The sequence below is a fragment of the Carcharodon carcharias genome, chromosome 14 (genome assembly GCF_017639515.1).
Source record: "Carcharodon carcharias isolate sCarCar2 chromosome 14, sCarCar2.pri, whole genome shotgun sequence".
Taxonomy (NCBI): Eukaryota; Metazoa; Chordata; class Chondrichthyes; order Lamniformes; family Lamnidae; genus Carcharodon; species Carcharodon carcharias.
The window spans coordinates 144414350-144436388 of NC_054480.1; the positions used below are offsets into that span (position 1 = coordinate 144414350).

Genomic DNA, 22039 nt, shown 5'->3' on the forward strand with positions numbered 1-22039 from the left:
TCCTTCCTCCTTCCTCCTCCTCCAGCTTTCACCCTCACTGTCCGCCGGTGGCCGCTGTTAATAAAGTTATTGAGAGGAACCCACTTCCGGTGCGCCGACCCGCTTCCGGTTTGAGAGGCCGCGCGACGTTTGGAGACGGTTTTGGTTCTCGGGTCCCAGGGGTTGGAGCGGGCGGCTCGGCTGGGCTCGGCTCCCGGTGGCGGCAGCGGCTCTGTGGCCGGATATTGGTGGGTCAGGGTCGGGGTCGGGGTCGGGGTCGGGATGGTGATGGGATGGGAGTGTGGGCCTAGGCCAGGCCAAGGCCTAGGCCTAGGCCTATCCTGGTTGCTAACCCGGCCGTTGCCTGAGGCCCCGGGCGTTTAAGGCCTTGGCCGCATTTTTTTTAAAAAACAGATATTCTCCCTGCATTTGCTTATTGTAAAGTTGCAGCAATTGGGGCAGCTTTGGTGAGAGGGAACAAGAAACAGAAAATGTTGGAAACACTCAGCAGGTCTGACAGCATCTGTGCAGAGAGAGAGACAGAGTTAATGTCTCGAGTCCCTATGACTCTCCTTCAGAGCAGCTTTGGTGAGAGGGGAGTTTAAGGAGTAAAGTGCCTGGCTGGGCTGATACCGGGGGCTCAGTCTCAGGGTAAAGGGGGTCGATCGTTTAACACTTGGGACGAGGAAGAGTTTTCCTCACTCGAAAGGATTGCGAATCCTTGAGATTTTCTGCTGTTGCAGCTATGATGTATTGTTGAGATAAAAACAAAAAACTGTGGATGCTGGAAATCCAAAACAAAAACAGGATTACCTGGAAAAACTCAGCAGGTCTGGCAGCATCGGCGGAGAAGAAAAGAGTTGATGTTTCGAGTCCTCATGACCCTTCCACAGAACTTGGAAGTTCTGTGGAAGGGTCACGAGGACTCAAAACGTCAACTCTTCTCTTCGCCGATGCTGCCAGACCTGCTGAGTTTTTCCAGGTAATTCTGTTTTTGTTGTATTACCGTCCAGGACAAAACACTTGATTATTGTTGTATTATTGAGTATTATTTGATATATTATTGAGTATGTTCAAGGCTGAGAACGATGGATTTTGGGTCTCATGGAATCAAGGGATTATGGAGAATGGGTGGGAAAGTGGAGTTAAGGTAGAAGATCAGTCAGATATAAAAACAAAAAACTGCGGATGCTGGAAATCCAAAACAAAACAAAGTTTTGCTGAGTTTTTCCAGGTAATTCTGTTTTTGTTTTAGAAGATCAGTCAGGTTTGTTCTAAATGATGAAGCAGGCTCCATGGGCTGTATGTTTGTTCACGCTCCAGCATTCAATGTAAAACGGGTGGGAAATATCTATATTCCATCTTTATATGAATGGTGTAAAGAGCCGGGGTGCTTTTCTAAAGTTTAAAAAATATATATATTTGAACTTCCAAACATAACTTGTCTGGAGAAACATCTCCTGTATTTGTGGCTATGAATGCTGCTTCAGCTCTTTTTGCATTTCATGTGATTGATCGCATCACCCTTCAAGATTGTCTCTGTTCTATTTTCCAGCTCCATGAAAATGCCCTTCCCCAGAACAATATCCAGTACATCCACAGCAATTGTTTTTCTTTTTCTCCTATACCTTGTGTGTTCTCCGAAGTTCAACCTTCTACCCTATTTTCCTAGCAACATTCGCGCCACACAAGTGTCAGGCAATAACAAAACCAGAAAATGCTGGAAAAACTCAGCAGATCTAACAGCATCCGTGGAGAGAAAAACAGTTAACTCTGTTTTATCTCTCCACAGATGTTGTTAGACCTGCTGAGTTTTTCCAGCATTTTCTGGTTTTGTTTCAGATTTCCAGCATCCGCAGTATTTTGCTTTTATCTAAGTGTCAAACAATGACCATCTCCAACGAGAGAGAATTCAACCATTGCCCCTTGATGTTCAATGACATTACCATCACTGAATCTCCCTGTATCAACATCCTGGGGGTTACCATTAACCAGAAACTGAACTGGACTAGCCATATAAATACTGTGGCTACAGAGCAAGTCAGAGGCTAGGAATCATGCAATGAGTAACTCACCACCTGACTCCCAAAGCTTGACCACCGTCTACAAGGCACAAGCCAGGAATGTGATGGAATACTCCCCTCTTGCCTGGATGAGTGCAGCTCCCACAGCACTCAAGAAGCTGAACACCGTTCAGGACAAAACACTTGATTGGCATCACATCCACAAACATTCACTCCCTCCACCACCGATGCACATTAGCAGCATTGTGTACCATCTACAAGATGCACTGCAGGAATTCACCAAGCCTCCTTAGACAGCACCTTCCAAACCCATCACCGCTACCATCTAGAAGGACAAGAGCAGCAGATAGATGGGAACACCACTACCTGGAATTTCCCTTCCAACTCACTCACCATCCTGACTTAGAAATATGTTGCCATTCCTTCACTGTCGCTGGGTCAAAATCCTGGAACTCCCTAACAGCACTGTGGGTGTACCTACACCACATGGACTACAGTGGTTCAAGAAGGCAGTTCACCACCACCTCAAGGGCAACTAGGAGTGGGCAATAAATGCTGGACTTGCCAGCGATGCCCACATCCCATGAATGAATTTTTAAAATATATACATGTTGCTGATGGGCAACATCAGCCATGCATATTGGTACAGGCTACATAATTATGCAAACAATGCCCAGCACTTGTTTTCCTGCCATTTCCATGATTCTGTACTATCTCTGTTAATCTGATGTGGATGAGCCAGAATTTCCTCTGGAATGACCTAAGCTGATGTTTTGAGCCTTTGCTAAAAACTCTATATACCCATACCACTGGCTCCATCTCCCTCTTCAATTGCTCAGTAAGGCTCCACCAGAAGCAACCTTGGTTTGCTGCTTGGCTCAGTTGAGTATTTGGCGTCCTCTCCTATGGTATCAGTTTGGGTTAGTGGTAGCACTTGTCCCTAAGTAAGAAGGTTGTGAATTTAAGCCCCATTCCGATACCTGAGCACAAAATCTACATCAATATTTAAGCATATTATTGAGAGAATGTTGTCAGAGATGTCATCCTTTGGATGAAACGCTAAACTGGGACCTTTTCAGCAACAACTACAGCTTACATTTAAAATAGTTGCTTGTAGTACAGAACTTGAGTATTGCTGAAAAAAGAGACATGCTGTTGAAGCTTTTCATCTTACATTCATCAGGACTGATATTTGGCATTCTTGTGTCTCTCCTGATGTATCTAAGATGAAAAGCTTCAATAATATCTCTTTTTTTCAGCTGTACTCGAGCTTATGTTTCACGCCTTTACCATAATGAAATGTCCCAAGGCACTTCACATACACATTATCAAACAAAATATAACACTGAGCCACATAAGAAAATATTAGGTCAGATGTTTGGTCAAAGAGGTGGGTTTTAATGGTGTCTTAAAGGTGGAAAGCGAGGTGGATAGATGTAGGGGAGTAGTTTCCAATTCTCGGGTCTAGGCAACTGAAGGCATGGCCACCAATGGTAAATCAGTTAAAATCAGGGATGATCAAGAAGCCAGAATTAAATTAAATTAAAAATTGAACACAGATATCTTGGAGGCTTGTGGGACTGGTGGAGATAGGGATGGGCAAGGCCATGCAAGGATTTTAAAACAAGGATGAGAATTTCAAAATCGAGGCATTGCTTGACTGGGAGCCAGTGGTCAGTAAGTGCAGGGTTGATAAGGTGTGTGTGACTTGGTCCAAGTTAAAATACGGGCAGCAGAGTTTTGGATGACCTCAAGTTTACAGGGTTAGTATGTGAGTGACAAACTGGAAGTGTGCTGGAATAGGCAAGTCTAGAAGTAACAAAGGCATGAATGAGGGTTTCGGCAGCAGATGAACTAAGGCGGGCCAAGTCGGGTAATGTGGAAGTGGGCAGTCTTAGTAATGGCGCGAATATGTGGTGAGAAGCTCTTCTTGGGGTCAAATTCAGGGTTCAGGTGGATGTAAAAGATCATTGTCATTAGTAATTTTTAAAATCACTTTCAACAGACCATTTGACGATTAATTTACTGTGATGACATTTTTATTTTGAAGAACAGAGAGCCTTCCTGGTGTTCTGGCCAACATTGAATCTTAAGATAATATCAACAATTCAGAATATCTTTTATTTGCTATTTATAGGATCTTACCGCATAAATATTGGCTGCCATGTTTGCCAATAAATCAACGGACTTCACTTCATATGTAATTCACTGTGAAATGCTTTGAGATTGCCTGAGGATCTGAAAGGCATTATATAAATGCAGGTTCTTTCTTAGCCCCACTGATGCTTAATATCCATTTTTATTACTCTGTGCTTGTGGATTTTTTTAAAGAGGCAAATTGAATGTAAGTTTAATTGACCAAGTATCTATGAGACAAGAAACAGTTGGACCGGTTGATGTTTGACGTCTAGTGGAGCTGAAGTAGTAGTTAATCTGGGACACTTCCATTAAACACACAGTCCACTCTTTCACACTCCCTACTTCCCTGCAAAACAAAACTCCTAATTTTGTAGTGCCTTTAACACCGTAATGGCCCTAGTGGAGAAACAGATACTCATCATTAGTAGAATAATTAGGGAAGATCATTGAAGGGTGCCTAAAGGTTGGCTTAGATGAGACTTTCAAAGGAAAGCTGTATCGAGGGGTTAATAACGTGCTACGCTAAGATGATCAGAAGACAGTTTGAACCGATAAATGAAGCTTGAGAGGTCAGCTAGGCCTGGGGGTGATAAAGGCATGGATGAAGGTTTTAGGGGTGACTGATGATGTTGTTTAGATTAAGGTAAGCGGCCTGATGACTGACTTCCAAAGAAGAAAGGACCAGCACAAACAGAAATAAGCCAAAGGCACCCAGTAGTTAATACAAATAAGGTCCTCTGTCCTCACAAGCCGCACAAATCCTCGGGTGTCAAAAATAAATACGAGGCTCAAACTGTCAAAATGTGTCATCTGCTAGGCCATGCACTGTCATGGTAAACTCCCTAGTTACCTAGCAGTTGAGGTTTATAAAGCTCCAGAGAAATATCTAGCAAATTTTTGAAAAATTTAATGCAAGTTATGCTAATATTTTATTCCGCACTATTTCCTAGAATTCAAGTGGGTAAAATGACTTTGTGCATTACAATACCTTTTCCTACTAGTTTGTTGCACTTGTGATATATTGATTGAGTTATGATGCCTCGATTGATGTGTGATCATCAAGAAAGGAGCTATTGGAAAGAATGGCAATTTCATATCAAAATGCCATCCCTTTTCCTGTGTCATCCTGATTGGAATTACAGCACAATTCTGTTTCACTTGATTCAACACCAACTTCTGCTTATATTAAGGAATTAGATAAGTGAACATCTCAGAAGTTTACAAGGGGGAGAAATGGACAATGGAAGACTTGTGGTGTGATTTAAAAGGTTGGCTTTTAATGGTTTAGGGAAGCAGGGAGAGAAGTAAGAAAGTTTGAAGGAAGCGTGAAAGCTAAGCAGTTGGCCTCTGGTGGAGCAGATGGTGTTGGGAGAAAGCAGCAGTACAACTTAAAGAAATGGATTGTAAGAGTTGGAGTGCAGCGTTGTGGAAGATTTTCCAGATTAAAATGAGGCAAAGAAGACCAGGGTAAGGATCTTGAAACTGAGTGGCTGGCACACAACAAGCCAATTCAGTTTGGTAAGGAGTGATGGCAGGAGGACGTTTAATGTGAGAAGAGGCTTGGGACCTCTTTCTGGATTAGCTGAAGCTGATTGAGAGCTTGTGAGAATTAAATCTTCAAGGGGCTTGAAACATCAATGAAGGTTTCAACACTTGGGTGTAAAGTAACGGTGTAACTGGGCAATGTGAAAGAAGGCAATATTGTTGAAAGACCAAATGTGGAGTTTAAAGCTGCGCTTAATTGGACTGTTGAATTAGGAGCATTTAGCTTTAGTTTGAATGGGCATCAAGAGACATTACATCGGAACTGGAGTAGCTAATTCAGCCTATTACAGATCATGACTAACCTGTACCTAAACTCTGATTGAGTTAGAGCTGGTGGAGAGTTTTGTAAGTGTTACCAAACTTTCACTTTACACTCAAATGCAATGTTGGAAAAGGCCAAATTTTACAATTCAGTTATCATGGAAGCTGGGTTTTAAGTCAGGCCAAGCTGGCTTCTTTGTACTTTCATGTAGGAGTTTTGACTTCTATCTTGATTTCTGATCACTGCAAAAGTAAGTTCATATGTGAAGCTTAAAACTGGGGCTTTAGGACCTGCATCCAACCATCAGCACTGACCAGTCACATTAGTAAAAGCTAAAAGTGAAGTAATTGTAACAAACTTGCACAAAAGGCTTCTTCAGTGCTAGGAATTGGTTGAAGATCACCGAGCCCATTTCACTCAGAACTTTAATAGTCAGCAGGGAGGCAGCAGTAGCTACACTGGGCTGGATTTAAAACCAGATCACAAAAATGGAAATTAGTGTCTATCCCACATAAATAGTCACCAAAATATGTAAGTATAAAATATATGCTAGGAATATTTTGTGCTTGTTCGTGAAACTGAATTCTCCCAACAATATATACACCAGATTTAAGATAGTGTTATTTCAGTAAGTTAATAACCTCAAAAACTGAAATTGAAATTTTTGAGACTTGTAATAAGTTGGTATTTAAAAAAAAATACGCAGGGAATCCCACAATCTGTCGTTCCAACTGCAGGGCAATGCTCACGTTGAGTGTCTGTCAGGATACCACCAGATCATGGAATTATTATTTACATGATGGTTTACAAACATTTCTCATAAAGATGCCATTTTGTGAAACAAATGATAAGCTTCTGTGCAGAAAATAAAACATTCTAGGCTAATATGTCTGCATTTTTGTTTTTAAATTCTTTCAGATTTTATATTAAGATACTGTCCATCAAATAATAATGGATTTTCAACATCGACCAGGAGGGAAAACAGGGAGTGGAGGGGTTGCTTCCTCTTCTGAAAGCAATCGAGATCGAAGAGAACGCTTGAGACAGTTAGCTTTGGAAACCATTGACATAAATAAGGTTAAGTTCTGATCTATGCAATTTGAGTAGATAAATTCCTTGTAATGTTTCACTGTATTGCATTGTAATTGTTCTCTTCTAATTTTATAGGATCCCTATTTTATGAAAAATCACTTGGGTTCTTATGAATGTAAACTTTGCTTAACACTTCACAACAATGAGGTAAGCTTGAAATACTTTGGGTGGTTTTGTCTTGTCATAAAAGTGTAAAATACGTGCTGGGAGAGGGAGTTTCATTGCGTCTTCTGATGCCAGTATGAGGCAGTACAGACCTTTGTTTCTATTGCCAGCTGCCAGATATGTCCAATAACGTTGTGAAAAATGCTGCAAAAAGTTCCTGCAGTTTTCTGCCCTTCCTCTTGACCCTCTTTGAGGCATAAGATGTGGCACTCACTTTATGCACATTGGAAGAACAAAGGGCTCAGTGAACCCTAAGACTTTAAATTGCCGGGCCAAAATTCAACCAATTGAATTACTGATGCACAAATACACAAGAACATTGTGAAATTATTTTTGTGCTGTGCCTATCTTGCATTATACTTTATTTGCTTAGAAATGTTACAAAGGGCCGTAACTTCCTTGGAGTGGCAATCAGCGTCGGATTGCCACTCCATGCCCAATTATCTGCATGGATTTTCTTCCATGTCTGTCTTGCCCGGCCTTCGGAATCAAAATGGGCCCCCTTGGCAGCCATAAACCAGGTCAGTTTAAAGTCCCATTGAAGTTGACAGGCCAGGGAGAAGATACAAGCATAAAAGCAAAAAACTGCGGATGCTGGAATCCAATACCTGGAAAAGCCCAGCAGGTCCGACAGCATCTGCGGAGAGGAACACAGTTAACGTTTCGAGTCCGAATGACTCTTCAACAGAACTAAGTGAAAATAGAAGAGAGGTGAAATATAGGCTGGTTTAAGTGGGGAGAGGGGAAGTAGAGTTGGATAGAGGGCCAGTGATAGGTGGAGATAACCAAAAGATGTCACAGACAAAAGGACAAAGAGGTGTTGAAGGTGCTGATAGTATCTAAGGAATGTGCTAATTAAGGGTAGAAAGCAGGACGAGCAAGGTACAGATAGCCCTAGTGGGGGTGGGATGGGGGAAGGGATCGAAATAGTCTAAAAGGTAGAGATAAAATAATGGATGGAAATACACTTAAAATAATGGAAATAGGTGGGAAAAGAAAAATCTATATAAATTATTGGAAAAAAACAAAAAGGAGGGGGAAGAAACAGAAAGGGGGTGGGGATGGAGGAGAGACTTCAAGATCTAAAATTGTTGAACTCAATATTCAGTCCGGAAGGCTGTAAAGTGCCTAGTCGGAAGATGAGGTGCTGTTCCTCCAGTTTGCGTTGAGCTTCACTGGAACAATGCAGCAAGCTGAGGATGGACATGTGGGCATGAGAGCAGGGCGGAGTGTTGAAATAGCAAGTGACAGGGAGGTCTGGGTAATGCTTGTGGACAGACCGAAGGTGTTTTGCAAAGCGGTCACCCACTCTGCATTTGGCCTCTCCAGTGTAGAGGAAACTGCATTGGTAGCAACGAATGCAGTAGACTAAGTGGAGGGAAGTGCAAGTGAAATGCTGCTTCACTTGAAAGGAGTGTTTGGGCCCTTGGATGGTGCGGAGAGGGGAAGTAAAGGGGCAGGTGTTGCACCTTCTGTGGTTGCACGGGAAGGTGCCTTGGGAGAGGGTTGAGGTGTAGGGGGTGATGGAGGAGTGGACCAGGGTGTCCCGGAGGGAACGATCCCTGCGGAATGCTGTTGGAGGGGGGGTGAAGGGAAGATGTGTTTGGGAGAAGATACGGTAAGGTAAGGGTGTAAGATTTGGGGGGGTGGAGAGAATCAAGAGTTCGGGGGGCGGTGGTGGGGTGGGGTCAGAGTATGGGGGTGTCAAAGGTCAGGGGTTTGGGGTGTTGGAGGTCAGGGAGCTGGTTTGGTAGGAGGTCGGGGAGGTAGGTGAACCTTGGGTGAGAGAATGGTTACTGAGAAGTTAGAAGAGGTTTTAAATTTTCTAACATTTTCTGGGTAACTATTTGTGTAACACAGCCGGAACTATCTGAAGTTTGTAATTTAAATCTCATTTTTGGATGGTTCATGAAGCAGGGCAATTGCCTAGAGGAGGTTTGCACTCCTGGCAATTGCAGTGCAAACCCTTACTTGTGAACTTCCTAAGGGGATTTCCCAGCGCATCTTTTTGGTTCCCTAAAATCCGGCCTTCTCTCACTGTCTCTCCATAATAGCACTGTGGGTGTACCCACATGGACTGCAGTGCTACAAGGAACTGACTCACCACCATCACTCGCAAATGCAATTAGGGACGGACAATCAATACTGGCCTTGCCAACGACACACACGTTCCATGAACAAAACTTTTTTAAAAACACAATCATCTTTCACAGTAATATATTAGCTGAATGAATAAATCTCAAACCAGTGTTGTATTTTAGGTTAGGGTGCTATCTTCGAGCTGTTGTGATTCATTTTTCAGATAATAATATGATGGGGCATTCATCAGGTGCAGCAACTTATTATAATTTGTGTAATAGTATTTAAACTGCCTGGGTTTGTAAATGTACATATTTTTCCTCTAGTGCATCACACACTTCTTCCAGAATCTTCTCATTTATTTTTTGGTAGAGTTGGGCTTAATTTGTTTTTCATCAAGATAAAAGCAATGCTCATAATAGAACATTTGCACGGGCTAGATATTTGAAGATGTTTGCATCAAGTTCTCCCTGCCATGTCCTAAGCTCAGAAGTTCATTTCTATGTACAAGTGGGGCACACTTCTATTTGCTACACTAGCTGTTGTCACTGGTCTGAGTGCGTCTCCAAATTAATACTGATTCATGGACAATATTATGCTTGAATTTGTGATCTATGGAAATCACTTTTGAAACTACTCAAATGCATTTGACATCTTCGCCCCGGTAAAGGAGACATTGACTTATCCATTTGCACTCAGTTTACACCCAGTACTCAAAAGCAGTGTTTTAACCCATTGTGTCATCTGATTTTCCTCTCCATACCACCAGCAACTTTTAAAAATCAGGTTTGCTCCTGATTAAAATGTTATAATCTTGGAGCTACCTTTTACATTGAAGTTCATTATTAATACTGAAGGTCATTTAGTTAATTCAGTTGTCTATTCCTCAACTGAATTTAAAATCAGGGATTGTTAGGTGTTTTAATTTGATTTGAATTTTTTTCTACAGGGGAGTTATTTGGCGCACACACAAGGGAAAAAGCATCAGACTAATCTGTAAGTTTAAGATCATGTTAGATATGAAAAATGTGTTGTTTGCAAATACTCTGCTCTCAGGCTATTGAGCTACTTCAAAAAAGTATACTTTTCTCATTAGAACAACGTAAAACTGTACAATATAAAATTGTACAAACTGTTCACTAATGTCTTTTAGGGAAGGGAATCTGCTGTCCTTACCTGGTCTGACCTACATGTGACTCCAGACCCACAGCAATGTGGTTGACTCTTAAAATGCCCCCTGCTCAAGGGCAATTAAGGATGGGCAATAAATGCTGGCCCAGCCAGCGACGCCCACATCCCATGAACGAATAAATAAAGGTCGCAGTTTAGAGAGATTTGATATTCATATTGCGACTATTACCCTGCATCACAATGTTTACTATACTTGAATACTGATGTAATTATGAATGGAATCTTCCATTCTATGATACAGGGTTTTAGATATAAATTGTGTGTACACAACTGGAAAAGACTTGTTTTTGTTTTGTTATGTAATTCCCAGAGATCCAACAAAGAAACTAAGTGACATTTGTACTGTTATGGACAGGAGGGGAATTAATTTAAACAGCCCTGATTTCTCCTCTCACCACCTATCCAAAACAGAAAGGTGTTTTGATATGCTTCCCCCTTTTATAAGCGGTAGCATGTTTCCCAACCCCTCAGTCTTGGTGTGATCCAATTTTCTATAAACAACCCCACAGCACACTCAAGATAAGATGAACTCAGAGGGTTAGTTTATTTGCACACATTCAACAGAGGGGTGGGGATGTGCACTGCTACAGTAAAGAGGGATAGAGAAAGAAAGATTTACAGGGCAAAGACCACAGAAAAAAAGAATCATTGTTTCACATGTGTCCAAAGTCCAGAATCAAAATCCAATGGTGTATTCCTTCATCGAGGTCAGCAGGCTGAACTGATGTTGGCTAATTCACTTTTCCAGTAGAATTGATTTCCACAATGAAATAGAGATGAATCAGTCTTGTAGGTGATGGTACAGAGGTTCCAGTCGAAACAGTGTAGATGGGGACCAGGTGTTCAAACCTGGACAAGAGGCCCTTTGTTGTGTTGCTGCTTGGTAGATGGAAAAATGGCAGACTGAGCTTTGCAGCTCCACAAGGCAATATTACTGGTTCCCCCAGCTAGGGGTTCATATCACATGACTCTTACCTCTCTACTCTGGCTTTGACAAAGGGTTTGTGTCTCTTTGTCTGGCTCTCTGAGATTGTTAATGTTCCAACCATTAAGTCTTAAAGGGAGGCTATGGGGTCCTTTGCCCTAGCAAATGAATTGGTTCCAGTTAGCCAGGCCTGGCTTATTAAATGTAGATGGCCTTTGCATAATTCCCTTTAAATTTGGTTCGCGGAGTTTGTTAGGATCTCTTCAGAGACAAAGAGGTGTCAGTTCCTGCGAAACTGCCATATTAGCTCTTATTATTCGAAGTCCACAGACATAGACTCTTTAAAATAGCTGAAGCTTTGTCCAGTTTTAAAAATTTTAGAAATTAGCCTTGAGGATATATATTTTTTAGAAAAATATAAAGTGTGAGGTGTAAGCCCCCGACAATCACGTGGATACAAAACTGGATGTGTAACACAAGTGCGGGTGTCAGATACATGAAAGATTTTAGTATTTGCTAGGAAAGCATGTTTCCTTTCTTGCTGTTGCCTCCATCCCCCAGCAAAGTCTCCATGTTGTTCAACCAAAAAGATGAGCTAAAATGAATTCTTAGATTCCTATCAGTATGCTGATTGTGGGTAAAGCTTTACACTGGAAAACAATGGCAAGAATTGAGCTTTGGACTCAGACATTCATCCTACCTGTCAGACAGTGCAATCTTCTGCATCACCCTTCCTTGTTGCTTTACTGATCATTGGGGTGTCTGCCTAAATAACCTAGGGTAACTCTATCTCCAATTCTTGCCTCCTCCCCAGTGGAACAATATCTGGCTTCTACTAGACACATCCTATGACAATGTAACTAACTTCAAGAGCTTTCCATGTGAGGACTCATGGAGATGAGCCTGTATTGCAGGATATCCATGCGCACTGCACTGCTGTGTTATCATCTATCATACTTGCTTTATGGAAGCAAGACAGAGATTTTACTCTAGTATTTTGTCTGCTGGTTACTGAGTGCCAAGCCCAGAAGCAATTAATGTAGCTCTACAATCCATTATATAGAAATATCTATTGAAACCCTCACTAACAGCACTCTGTACCTATACCAGATGTACAGCAGCAGTTCAGGAAGGCAGCTCACCACCATTTTCTTAAGTGCAATTATGGATGGGCAACAAATTCTGGCCTTGCCAGTGATGCTTTTGTCCGATGAAAGAATTTTTAAAAAAACTTCCTCTGTTGGATGCGCCAATGAAGGGGTACTTGAGTACCAATTACAGGATGTTAGTAAATACGCAATGATTGGTCACAAGTCTACAATTTCAGGAACTGTGTCAACAATTAAGGCGAGGATGGTTACTGACCCGAGCAGTGTCTGGACAGAAAATATTGAAATTTCCTACCAAATGGTGCATTCTCTGTTTTGAATACAGTGCTCGACGAGCAGCAAAAGAGGCGAAGGAAGCACCAGCACAGCCTGCCCCAGAGAAGGTTAAAGTGGAGGTGAAAAAGTTTGTGAAAATTGGCCGGCCAGGTTATAAAGGTATTTTTCAAACCTTGAGTTGTGTCACAATGAACTACTGTAGCAATTGACTTATTTTTGACAAAAATGTATTAGGTTTTATTGTCAGTTAATTATAAACTTATGTATTTTGCTAACCATTCCACAATTTAGGGATATGAAGTGTGGAAAACAAATTTTGAAATTTTTAGTAGTTAACACAGGTATTAGTGTGAAACATTGAGGAATAATAGAACTACAAATTATCACTTAAAATTTAATAATTTGTGAGTTGGAGGCAAGGGAAAGCAAACTTGACTGACTCATTCCATTTAAATTATGCCTCCTGCTGGTTGAGCAAGGCTAGAGGAAAGTTTTTACTGAGAAATTGCCATTTTCACTACCTGTACCACTACCGGCACAAACTCAGAGTATTCAGTCTGTAAATCCCATTACACCTGGTAAATTTAGAAATTTGGCACTCATCACAGGTATCTTATGCTGTACCAAAACAAGACACAATAATTAAAGTTCATGGAAAAGGTTACAATGTAAACTGTCTCACTGTTTATCTGAGCCAGTGGAGAAGAGAGCGGCTAGCAGAGCACCTGCTTTAGAGGAGGATTTTATTGCAAATAACCTGAATTAAATGATTTTTAACCATTCTTTTTGTAGTGACCAAACAGAGGGATGCAGAGGTGGGACAACAAAGTCTTCTTTTTCAGGTAATGTACAGTTGTGCTCTCTGCACATTGATTATAATGGAATCCATTCTGAGGTATTTTCCCTTCCCGTCAATTTTCTACCCTCTAATCTCAAAGGCTCTTATGCCTGGGTCGAGTACGGTACAATGGATACTGGTTGTCCTTTGTCTGGTGTCTTATGTAACTGGCCACTATTTATATATCAACTGGCTAGTCGATATAGTAGGGTCATCACAAGCATCCCCAGCCTTGTCCATTTATTTCCAGCAAGATCACCGGGCACTGATGTGAAGCCGAAATCCTCTCCCTAGGGCTTCAAAGTCAGTTGTACCACTGTACAGCAAATATCAGTTTACTTAGTGAATTGAACAGAGCCCTTCCAATTCTGTATGACTCACTTAACTTGCTCTCTTGTGCACCACTTAAAAACACTTGACAGCTTGAAATAATATTTAATTCAGTTGTGCTTAAAAAACCAATTGTTGTGGTCTGAATTTTATTTCGGTATTAAAATGTAAAATACACCCAAGTATTTGGACAACCTTTTACGTTTTTGAGTTTTGATGCCAGATATTTCCTCGGGTTCAGCATGACAGCCACTCCCTATGAAGCAGCATACACCTTTTATCTTCCCGTTTCTCAGTAAATATAATTAAACTCGGGGGTCAAATAGGGAACCTTTGTCACTGTACTCCGGATTACTGGAATATGTGATATGCCGCCAAGTGATTTCCTTGTTTTTGGTAGGTAGAAGAATGTATACTTTCGGATTGTGGCTCCGCCTATAAAGCATTAGACACAGTTATTCAACATTAAACAGGTAATTGAACAGTGCTCAAAACAAACAATATATTTGCAGTTATGATAAACTTTACCAATCTTCTCTGTCAAAAGTAGCTTTTCCTGTATTGACGCTTGAAACAAGAAGCTATCTGCTAGCGTGGAGACCTTTAACTCACCATATACCTCTTGTAGTTCCAGAGTCATTCTGTTTGTTGTACTGTCACCCAAGACATCCTTCCAAACTTCTTTGACGCAAGAGGAGTTTAATCTCTTAGCTACCTCAGACTCTCAGCCCCACAGGATGCTTGATAGTGAATATAATTGATCAATCCCAAACACTTTGAATGATCTGATCCAGGCACCCATTCACATACAACTGCGGTAGCAGTTGATCCCCACACATCTAGGATATGCACTCCCTGTATCTTACAGAAGTAGCTGACAGCAACCCATTTTAACCGGTGCCTGCTATGACCAATAATGAAGAACGCAATAAATAATCAATTAGGGACCATAATGCTTTCCCCCCCGTACCTGTTGTTGGTGTATTGATGCTAATCTTAAGCATATACCAGGTGAAGTAGCAAACTTTATTTTTCATGTCAAAATATATATGGTAGTTTATGCTAGCTCAATATATATGTATTGTTTAGTGGTTTACTTGTTTAAAATAAATCAATTTTATCTTTTAGATTGACTACCCTGAAATTGCAGAAGGTGTAATCCCACGTCATCGGTTTATGTCTGCATATGAACAGCGAATTGAACCACCCGACAGACGTTGGCAGTACCTGTTGTTTGCAGCAGAGCCATATGAAACCATTTCTTTTAAGGTATTGTACTGTCATAGACTGGTGAGCAACCTGGAGAGATAAATTAATTTGTTTGCTGTGAGAGGTGAAATAATTTTGTTGTTTCCACACGCAAAAATAATTGATCAAAATTGTGTGCTTTTCCTGAAAATTCTAAGTTATTTTCTTGCACTGAAAATGGAATTATTTAATAATTTGATTAACTTAAATAACACACAGTGGAAATTTCGGACTTAAAATTGGTTTATCACGTAACTTGCGTTGTGATTTTGAATTAAGAAGAATAGACTAAAGTCCCACTAAATCACATATTTTGTAAAGAACAGAGTTCAGTAAAGATAATGTGAAATAAAATGCTGGTACTGGTTTTAGTTACTTGTAACAATAGTCTATTGAAACTATGCAGACTCACAGCAGCCACTCGAATGTGCTAGCATTGATGTGGTTACTTTGGGCTAGAAATCAAGGTGATGATCAGAGAAGGTCAATGAGAAGAAAGAAAACAAATAAGGAGATTTGTTTATTGTGTTATCAATGGAAATCTTACAAAGTGGAAAGAGGAAGATGAGGGAAAAACAAAATAATTAACAAGGTCTGAATAGATGGACCAGATTTTGGAATAGTGCTTGGGTCAAGTCCTTGCATTTTATTTTGTTGTTGAGAAAATGTTTTAAGGAATGTTGTGCTAATTAAATATCAACTTTTAATATCAATCTTTTGTCAGCTTGTGTTCAGTATTCTGTATTATGCATATTTTGTTCAGATTATTGAATGAAATAGATGGGACACTGAAATACCCATAATTGATTGACTGTACTAAACTAACCATATATCTTAACACATCTCTAATTGCACTTAGGTGCCGAGTAGAGAAATTGATAAAGTTGAGGGGAAGTTTTGGACCCACTGGAATAGAGAAACAAAACAGGTATTCTCAAGTTGTTTAATTATTGCTCTAGATTAGTGAGTAATGTCTGTATTCTTTGATTGTGACTAACTCCTGTTCAGCAATGCAGCGGTGTTTTATTTTAAGGTCTCCAAATAATAAAAGCCGTTAAAGTACCTGTATGAGGTCACGTGTCAATACAGTAGACCCCTACTCATCCACACAAAATAAGTTTAGGCGAAGGTCTTTCAGTCTGTTTAACTCTCTCAGATTACTCAGTTGTAACACCTCTCAATTACAGAATCTAGCTGTTTCATAAGTAAGTCCAGCTTCCTGGTCTTGATATTTTTGGTAATCAATTCTACTGTTAATCACCCAGTGTAAAGAAATAGTTTATTCACCGTCAGGACCCTGCAGCATTGACCTATCTGAAAGTACCATTGTCTGTCTCACTAAGTATCTCATATACTTCAATAAGATTTTTCCTCGGTCTTTGAGGCTTAGAAGCCTCACCTTATCTAACTATTCATTATAGCCAATTTCTCTAATACTAGGATCAGCCTACACTCTCCTGAACCATCTGTGTAGCCTGAATTCTAGTTACCATTATCCTGTAGCCAAATCTCAACTGCAGTTCGATCAGAGCATTGTGCATCTTCAGTGTAACTTGTGGGAGTTTGAATGAAGCTAATTTAGCAATATAATCGAGCATCTTATTTGCTTTGTTTACTGCCAGCTCACGTTGTTGGATATGTTGAGCATTGTTGGATCTGGTGGGTCTCTTTCGGCTTCTGTCTCAGTTTGTTCTAAGTCTGTCAATCATGTGGGACTAATTTTCAGATACTGGTGGAATTCTGTCTTGAATGTTTAAGAACCGTTGCAGTTGTAGCCGCAGCGATAATGTGTTAATAGCATACAATTTTCTGCAGTCTGTTTATTTGGATTGTTATTTGCAGCTCCAAGTGCAGATTTGATTATATAGGATTGTGGAATCCTTACAGCACAGAAGGGAGGCCATTTGGCCATTCAAACCCAGGGCAGCTCTCTGCAAGAGCAGTTTACCTAGTTCTGTTCCCTTAGCCCTGAAATCCTTTTTCTTCAGGTGCTTATCAAATTCATTTCTGAAAGCCACAACTGAATCTGCCTCCAGCATAGTCCTCAGGCTGTACATTCCATATCGTAACCACTTGTTGCCAGTCACTTAAACTAAATGTGTTTTCTGGTTCTCAACCCTTTCGCCAATGGGAAGCTTCTCTTTCTCTCTCCCTCTTCTGTGTAGGCCCCTCATGATTTTGCACATCTCTGTCAGATCTGCTGTCAACCTGTTCTCGAAGGAGACTCTAGTCTGAAAGAAAACCATTCACCCCTACTCTGTATCTTGTCACTATGTATCTGGGCTGCTTATTGACATGCAGGGACGCAACTTAGAGTGTAACCAGAAATTGCTTGTAGCTGAAATTTATCAATTTAAAGGACGGTGAACTTAGAGAAAGTAGAGGGACGAAAATCCTTGCATTGCTATAAAAAGCATTTCAGCTTTCTGACAATCCTGCCAAGACTGAAGGGGCAAATGACTAAGAACTGATGGGCAAAAAGGAGGGAATATACAAGCTTGAACAGCAGAAACAGATTCAACAGTAACTTTCGAAACAAAATTGCATAATTATTTAAAGGGTAAATATGCAGTGCTGTGGGGAAAGTGCAGGGGTGTGGGACTAATTGGATAGCCAGTACAGACAACATAAGAACATAAGAAATAAGAACAGGTCTAGACCATTCAGCCCCTTGAGCCTGCGCCGCCATTCAATAAGATCGTGGCTGATCCTCTTGTGTTTCGATTTCCACATTCCCATCTAACCCCTGATAACCTTTGATTCCCTTGCCTAACAAGAATCGACCTACCTCTGCCTTAAAAATATTCAATGACCCCGCCTCCTCCGCCTTCTGAGGCAGAGAGTTCCAAAGTTGCACAACTCTCTGAGAGAAAACATTTCTCCTCACCTCTGTCCTAAAAGGGCGACCCCTAATTTTAAAATAGTGCCCCCTAGTTCTGGACTCACCCACAAGAGGAAACATCCTTTCGACATCCACCTCATCCACACCGTTCAGGATCTTGTATACTCCAATCAAATCACCCCTCACTCTTCTAAACTCCAGTGGAAACAAGCCCAGTCTGTCCAATCTTTCCTCATAAGACAACCCACTCATTCCAGCTATCAATCTAGTAAAACTCCTTTGAACCACCTCCAATGCATTTACATCCTTCCTTAAATAAGGAGACCAAACTGCACACAGTATTCGAGGTGCGGTCTCACCAATGCCCTGTATAACTGAAGAATAACATCCTTACTTTTATGTTCAATCCCCCTTGTAATAAAGGATAGCATTCCATTAGCCTTCTTAATTATTTGCTTTACCTGTATACAAACTTTTTGTGACTCATGCACTAGAATAATTAGATTCCGCTGCACCTCAGAATTATGCAGCCGTTCTCCATTTAAATAATACTCTACATTTTTGTTCTACCCGCCAAAGTGAACAACTTCATATTTTCACACATTAAACTCCATTTGCCAGACCTTTGCCCACTCATTCAACCCATCTATATCTATCTGCAACCTCCTCATGTCCTCTTCACAACATACTCCCTACCTATCTTTGTGTCATCTGCAAATTTAGCTACTATGTCTTCACGCCCTTCAGCTAAGTCATTGATGTAAATCGTAAAAAGTTGAGGGTCCGGTACAGACCCCTGTGGGATGCCGCTCGTCACATCCTGTCAATCAGAAAAAGACCCATTTATGCATACTCTCTGCTTTCTGCCAGCCAGCCAGTCTGTCTTTGCTAATATGTTACCCACTACACCATGTGCTTTTATTTTCCATAATAATCTTTGATGTGGCACCTTATCAAATGCCTTCTGGAAATCCAAATACTGTACATTTACAGGCTCCCCTTTATCCACTGCGCATGTTACTCCTTCAAAAACTCCAATAAATTGGTTAAATATTATTTTCCTTTCACAAAATCATGCTGACTCTTCCCAATTGCCTTGAGCTCTCTAAGTGCCCAGCTATAACCTCCTTAATCATCGATTCTAATAACTTCCCCACAAAAGATGTCAAGCTAACTGGCCTATAGTTACCAGTTTTCTGCCTCCCTCCCTTCTTGAATAGAGGGGTTATATTTGCTACTTTCCAACCTGATGGAACATTGCCAGAATCTAGCGCATTTTGGAAAATTAACACCAGCGCATCAACTACCTCATTATCCACCTCTTTTAAGACCCTAGGTTGTAGTCCATAAAGACCTGGAGACTTGCCCGCCTGCAGCTCCAGCAATTTGCTCAGTACTGTTTCCCTAGTGATTTCAATTTCACCAAGTTCCTTTCTCCTATTCACCACCTGATTTGCAGCTATTACTCCTCTATAGTGAACACAGAAGCAAAAAATATGTTCATTTCTTCCATCATTTCCTTATTATCTACTATTAACTCCCCACTGTCACTCTCTAGAGGACCAACGCTCTGTTTACTTACTCTTTTCCTTATTAAGTACCTGTAGAAACTCTTGCTATCCGTTTTTACGTTTTTAGCTAGCTTCCTCTCATATTCTAATTTCTTTCTCCCGATTAACTTTTTAGTCATTCTCTGCTGTTATATTATATTCTGTCCAATCATCTGTCCTGCCCCTCATCTTTGTGGAGTTGTATGCTTTCTCCTTAAGTTTGATGTTTTCCTTAATATCTCTGTTAACCACAAATGGTGGGTCCTCCCCTTAGAATGTTTCTTTATAGTAGGAATGTACTTTTTCTGAATACTCTGAAATATCTCCATAAATGTCTGCCACTGCTTCTCTATTGATCTATCGTCTAGCTTAGTTTCCCAGTTCACTTCAGCTAGCTCAGCTTTCATCCCCACATAGTTGCCCTTATTTAAGTTTAAGATACTAGTCTTAGACCCACTCTTGTCCCTTTCAAACTGGATGTAAAATTTAGTCTTATTCTGGTCGCTGCTACCTAGCGGTGCCTTTACTCTGAGGTCATTAGTTAATCCTGTCATGTTACACAATACCAAATCTATTATAATCTGCTCTCTGGCTGATTCCAGAACATGCTGCTCTAAGAAACTATCTCAAAAGCATTCTAAGAACTCTTCACCCAGGCTACTACTGCCAATCTGATTTTTCCAGTTTATGTGTAGATTAAAATCACACATGATTATTACCGTCCCTTTACCACAAGCACACAATATTTTCTCTTGAATACTTTGTCCTACGCTGTGGCTACTGTTAGGGAGCCCGTAGACCATTCCCACTATTGACTTGATAGGCCAAATGACCTCAACATGTGCTAAATGATTCTACAATTCCAGCCAGGACAACGGCAAAGTGTTGTAAGTTGAAAGTAAAAAAATGGGATGCACATAGATGATAATTTTTATCTATTAAGGCTCATGTGTGGTAGTGAGACATTCAGCAAGTTCGATTCCACCAGATCTCTATCTACTTTGTGCTTTATATCTATTTAATGTTGAAGCGCACAGGAGTTTTGTTGTAATATTAAAAGTGATGTGTAATGCCACCTTGAGGACTATCCAAGTTTCCAACACGATGCTTGTCACTTCCATAAATTTCTATGGGAAATAAGTTTAAAAGATGTTGCATTTACATTTTCATAACTATTATGTTCATGCACTTTAAAAACCTGTCTTCAGGATCTTTGTATGAAATTAGTGTATCAAGGTTAGTTTGACCTTCTGTTTTTTTCCTCCCAGTTTTTCCTTCAGTTCCATTTCAAGATGGAGAAACCTATGCAACCTCAGAGCTTACCTATTGGACCACCTGGAATAAAGAACAGACCACCGCCTCCACCGCTCATGAATGGCATACCACCAAGGGCTCCCATGCCACCAGATGCTATGCCACCTCCACGACCAGCAGGCATGCCCATGCCACCGATGCCACCAGCTGGCCCGGTACCTCCTGGTCCACCACAGCTTCCTCCGGCTCCACAGGGTCCTCCTCCAGCTCCCCAGGGTCCTCCCCCGACTCCCCAGGGTCCTCCCCCGACTCCCCAGGGTCCTCCCCCGACTCCCCAGGGTCTTCCCCCAGCTCCGCAAGGCCTTCCTCCGGCTCCGCAGGGTCCTCCTCCGCAGGGTCCTCCTCCGCAGGGTCCTCCTCCGCAGGGACCTCCTCCGCAGGGACCTCCTCCGCAGGGACCTCCTCCGCAGGGACCTCCTCCGCAGGGACCTCCTCCGCAGGGTCCTCCTCCGCAAGGTCCTCCTCCGCAGGGACCTCCTCCGCAGGGTCCTCCTCCGCAGGGTCCTCCTCCGCAAGGACCTCCTCCGCAAGGTCCTCCTCCACAGGGTCCTCCTCCGCAGGGACCTCCTCTGCAAGGTCCTCCTCCGCAGGGTCCTCCTCCACAGGGTCCTCCTCCACAGGGTCCTCCTCCACAAGGTCCTCCTCCACAGGGTCCTCCCCCTGCTCCAGTTCCACCAATGATTAGGCCTCCACTGCCAAATGATTCTGCACCAGTATCTGCACCACCTACACCTCTTCCTCCACCAGGTGTTCCTCCTCCTCCTACCAACTGACCTTGGTGTTTTTTTTTATGAAATTTATGTGTTTTGACATAATACAACTTTTTTTAGGTTAGTCTTTAATTTGTTATTTTGATGGCGTCATGTTTCTTTCAAATGTATAGTATTTGCAGCACTTCATCTTTCATTAAAAACATTTTCCAGCATTTTCAAGTGTGGGCCTCTTTTCTATCTTAACATTGTATTCTACTAGTGCAATCATTCCTGTATGCCTCCAAAACCCGGGCAATAATAAAAGACCTGCGGAAGAAAATAGAGGTAGGGGCCTTTGAAATGTGAACGCTAAAACGTATGCAGAAAATTCCATGTACAGACTATTAGACAAATGACGAGGTTCTTGAAATGGCAAGAG

General features: G+C 41.4%; 1 protein-coding gene across 1 annotated transcript; it reads left to right on the forward strand.

Moving 5' to 3' along the window:
- The first annotated feature begins 70 nt into the window (after positions 1–70).
- On the forward strand, positions 71–21835 carry sf3a2 (splicing factor 3a, subunit 2). The gene is made up of 9 exons (XM_041204314.1): positions 71–227; positions 6868–7026; positions 7117–7188; positions 10235–10281; positions 12836–12945; positions 13579–13628; positions 15083–15223; positions 16062–16130; positions 20863–21835. Exons 2-9 carry the CDS (start codon positions 6901–6903, stop codon positions 21679–21681), a joined length of 1434 nt encoding a protein of 477 aa, XP_041060248.1. The 5' UTR covers positions 71–227; positions 6868–6900; the 3' UTR covers positions 21682–21835.
- Positions 21836–22039: the final 204 nt, after the last annotated feature.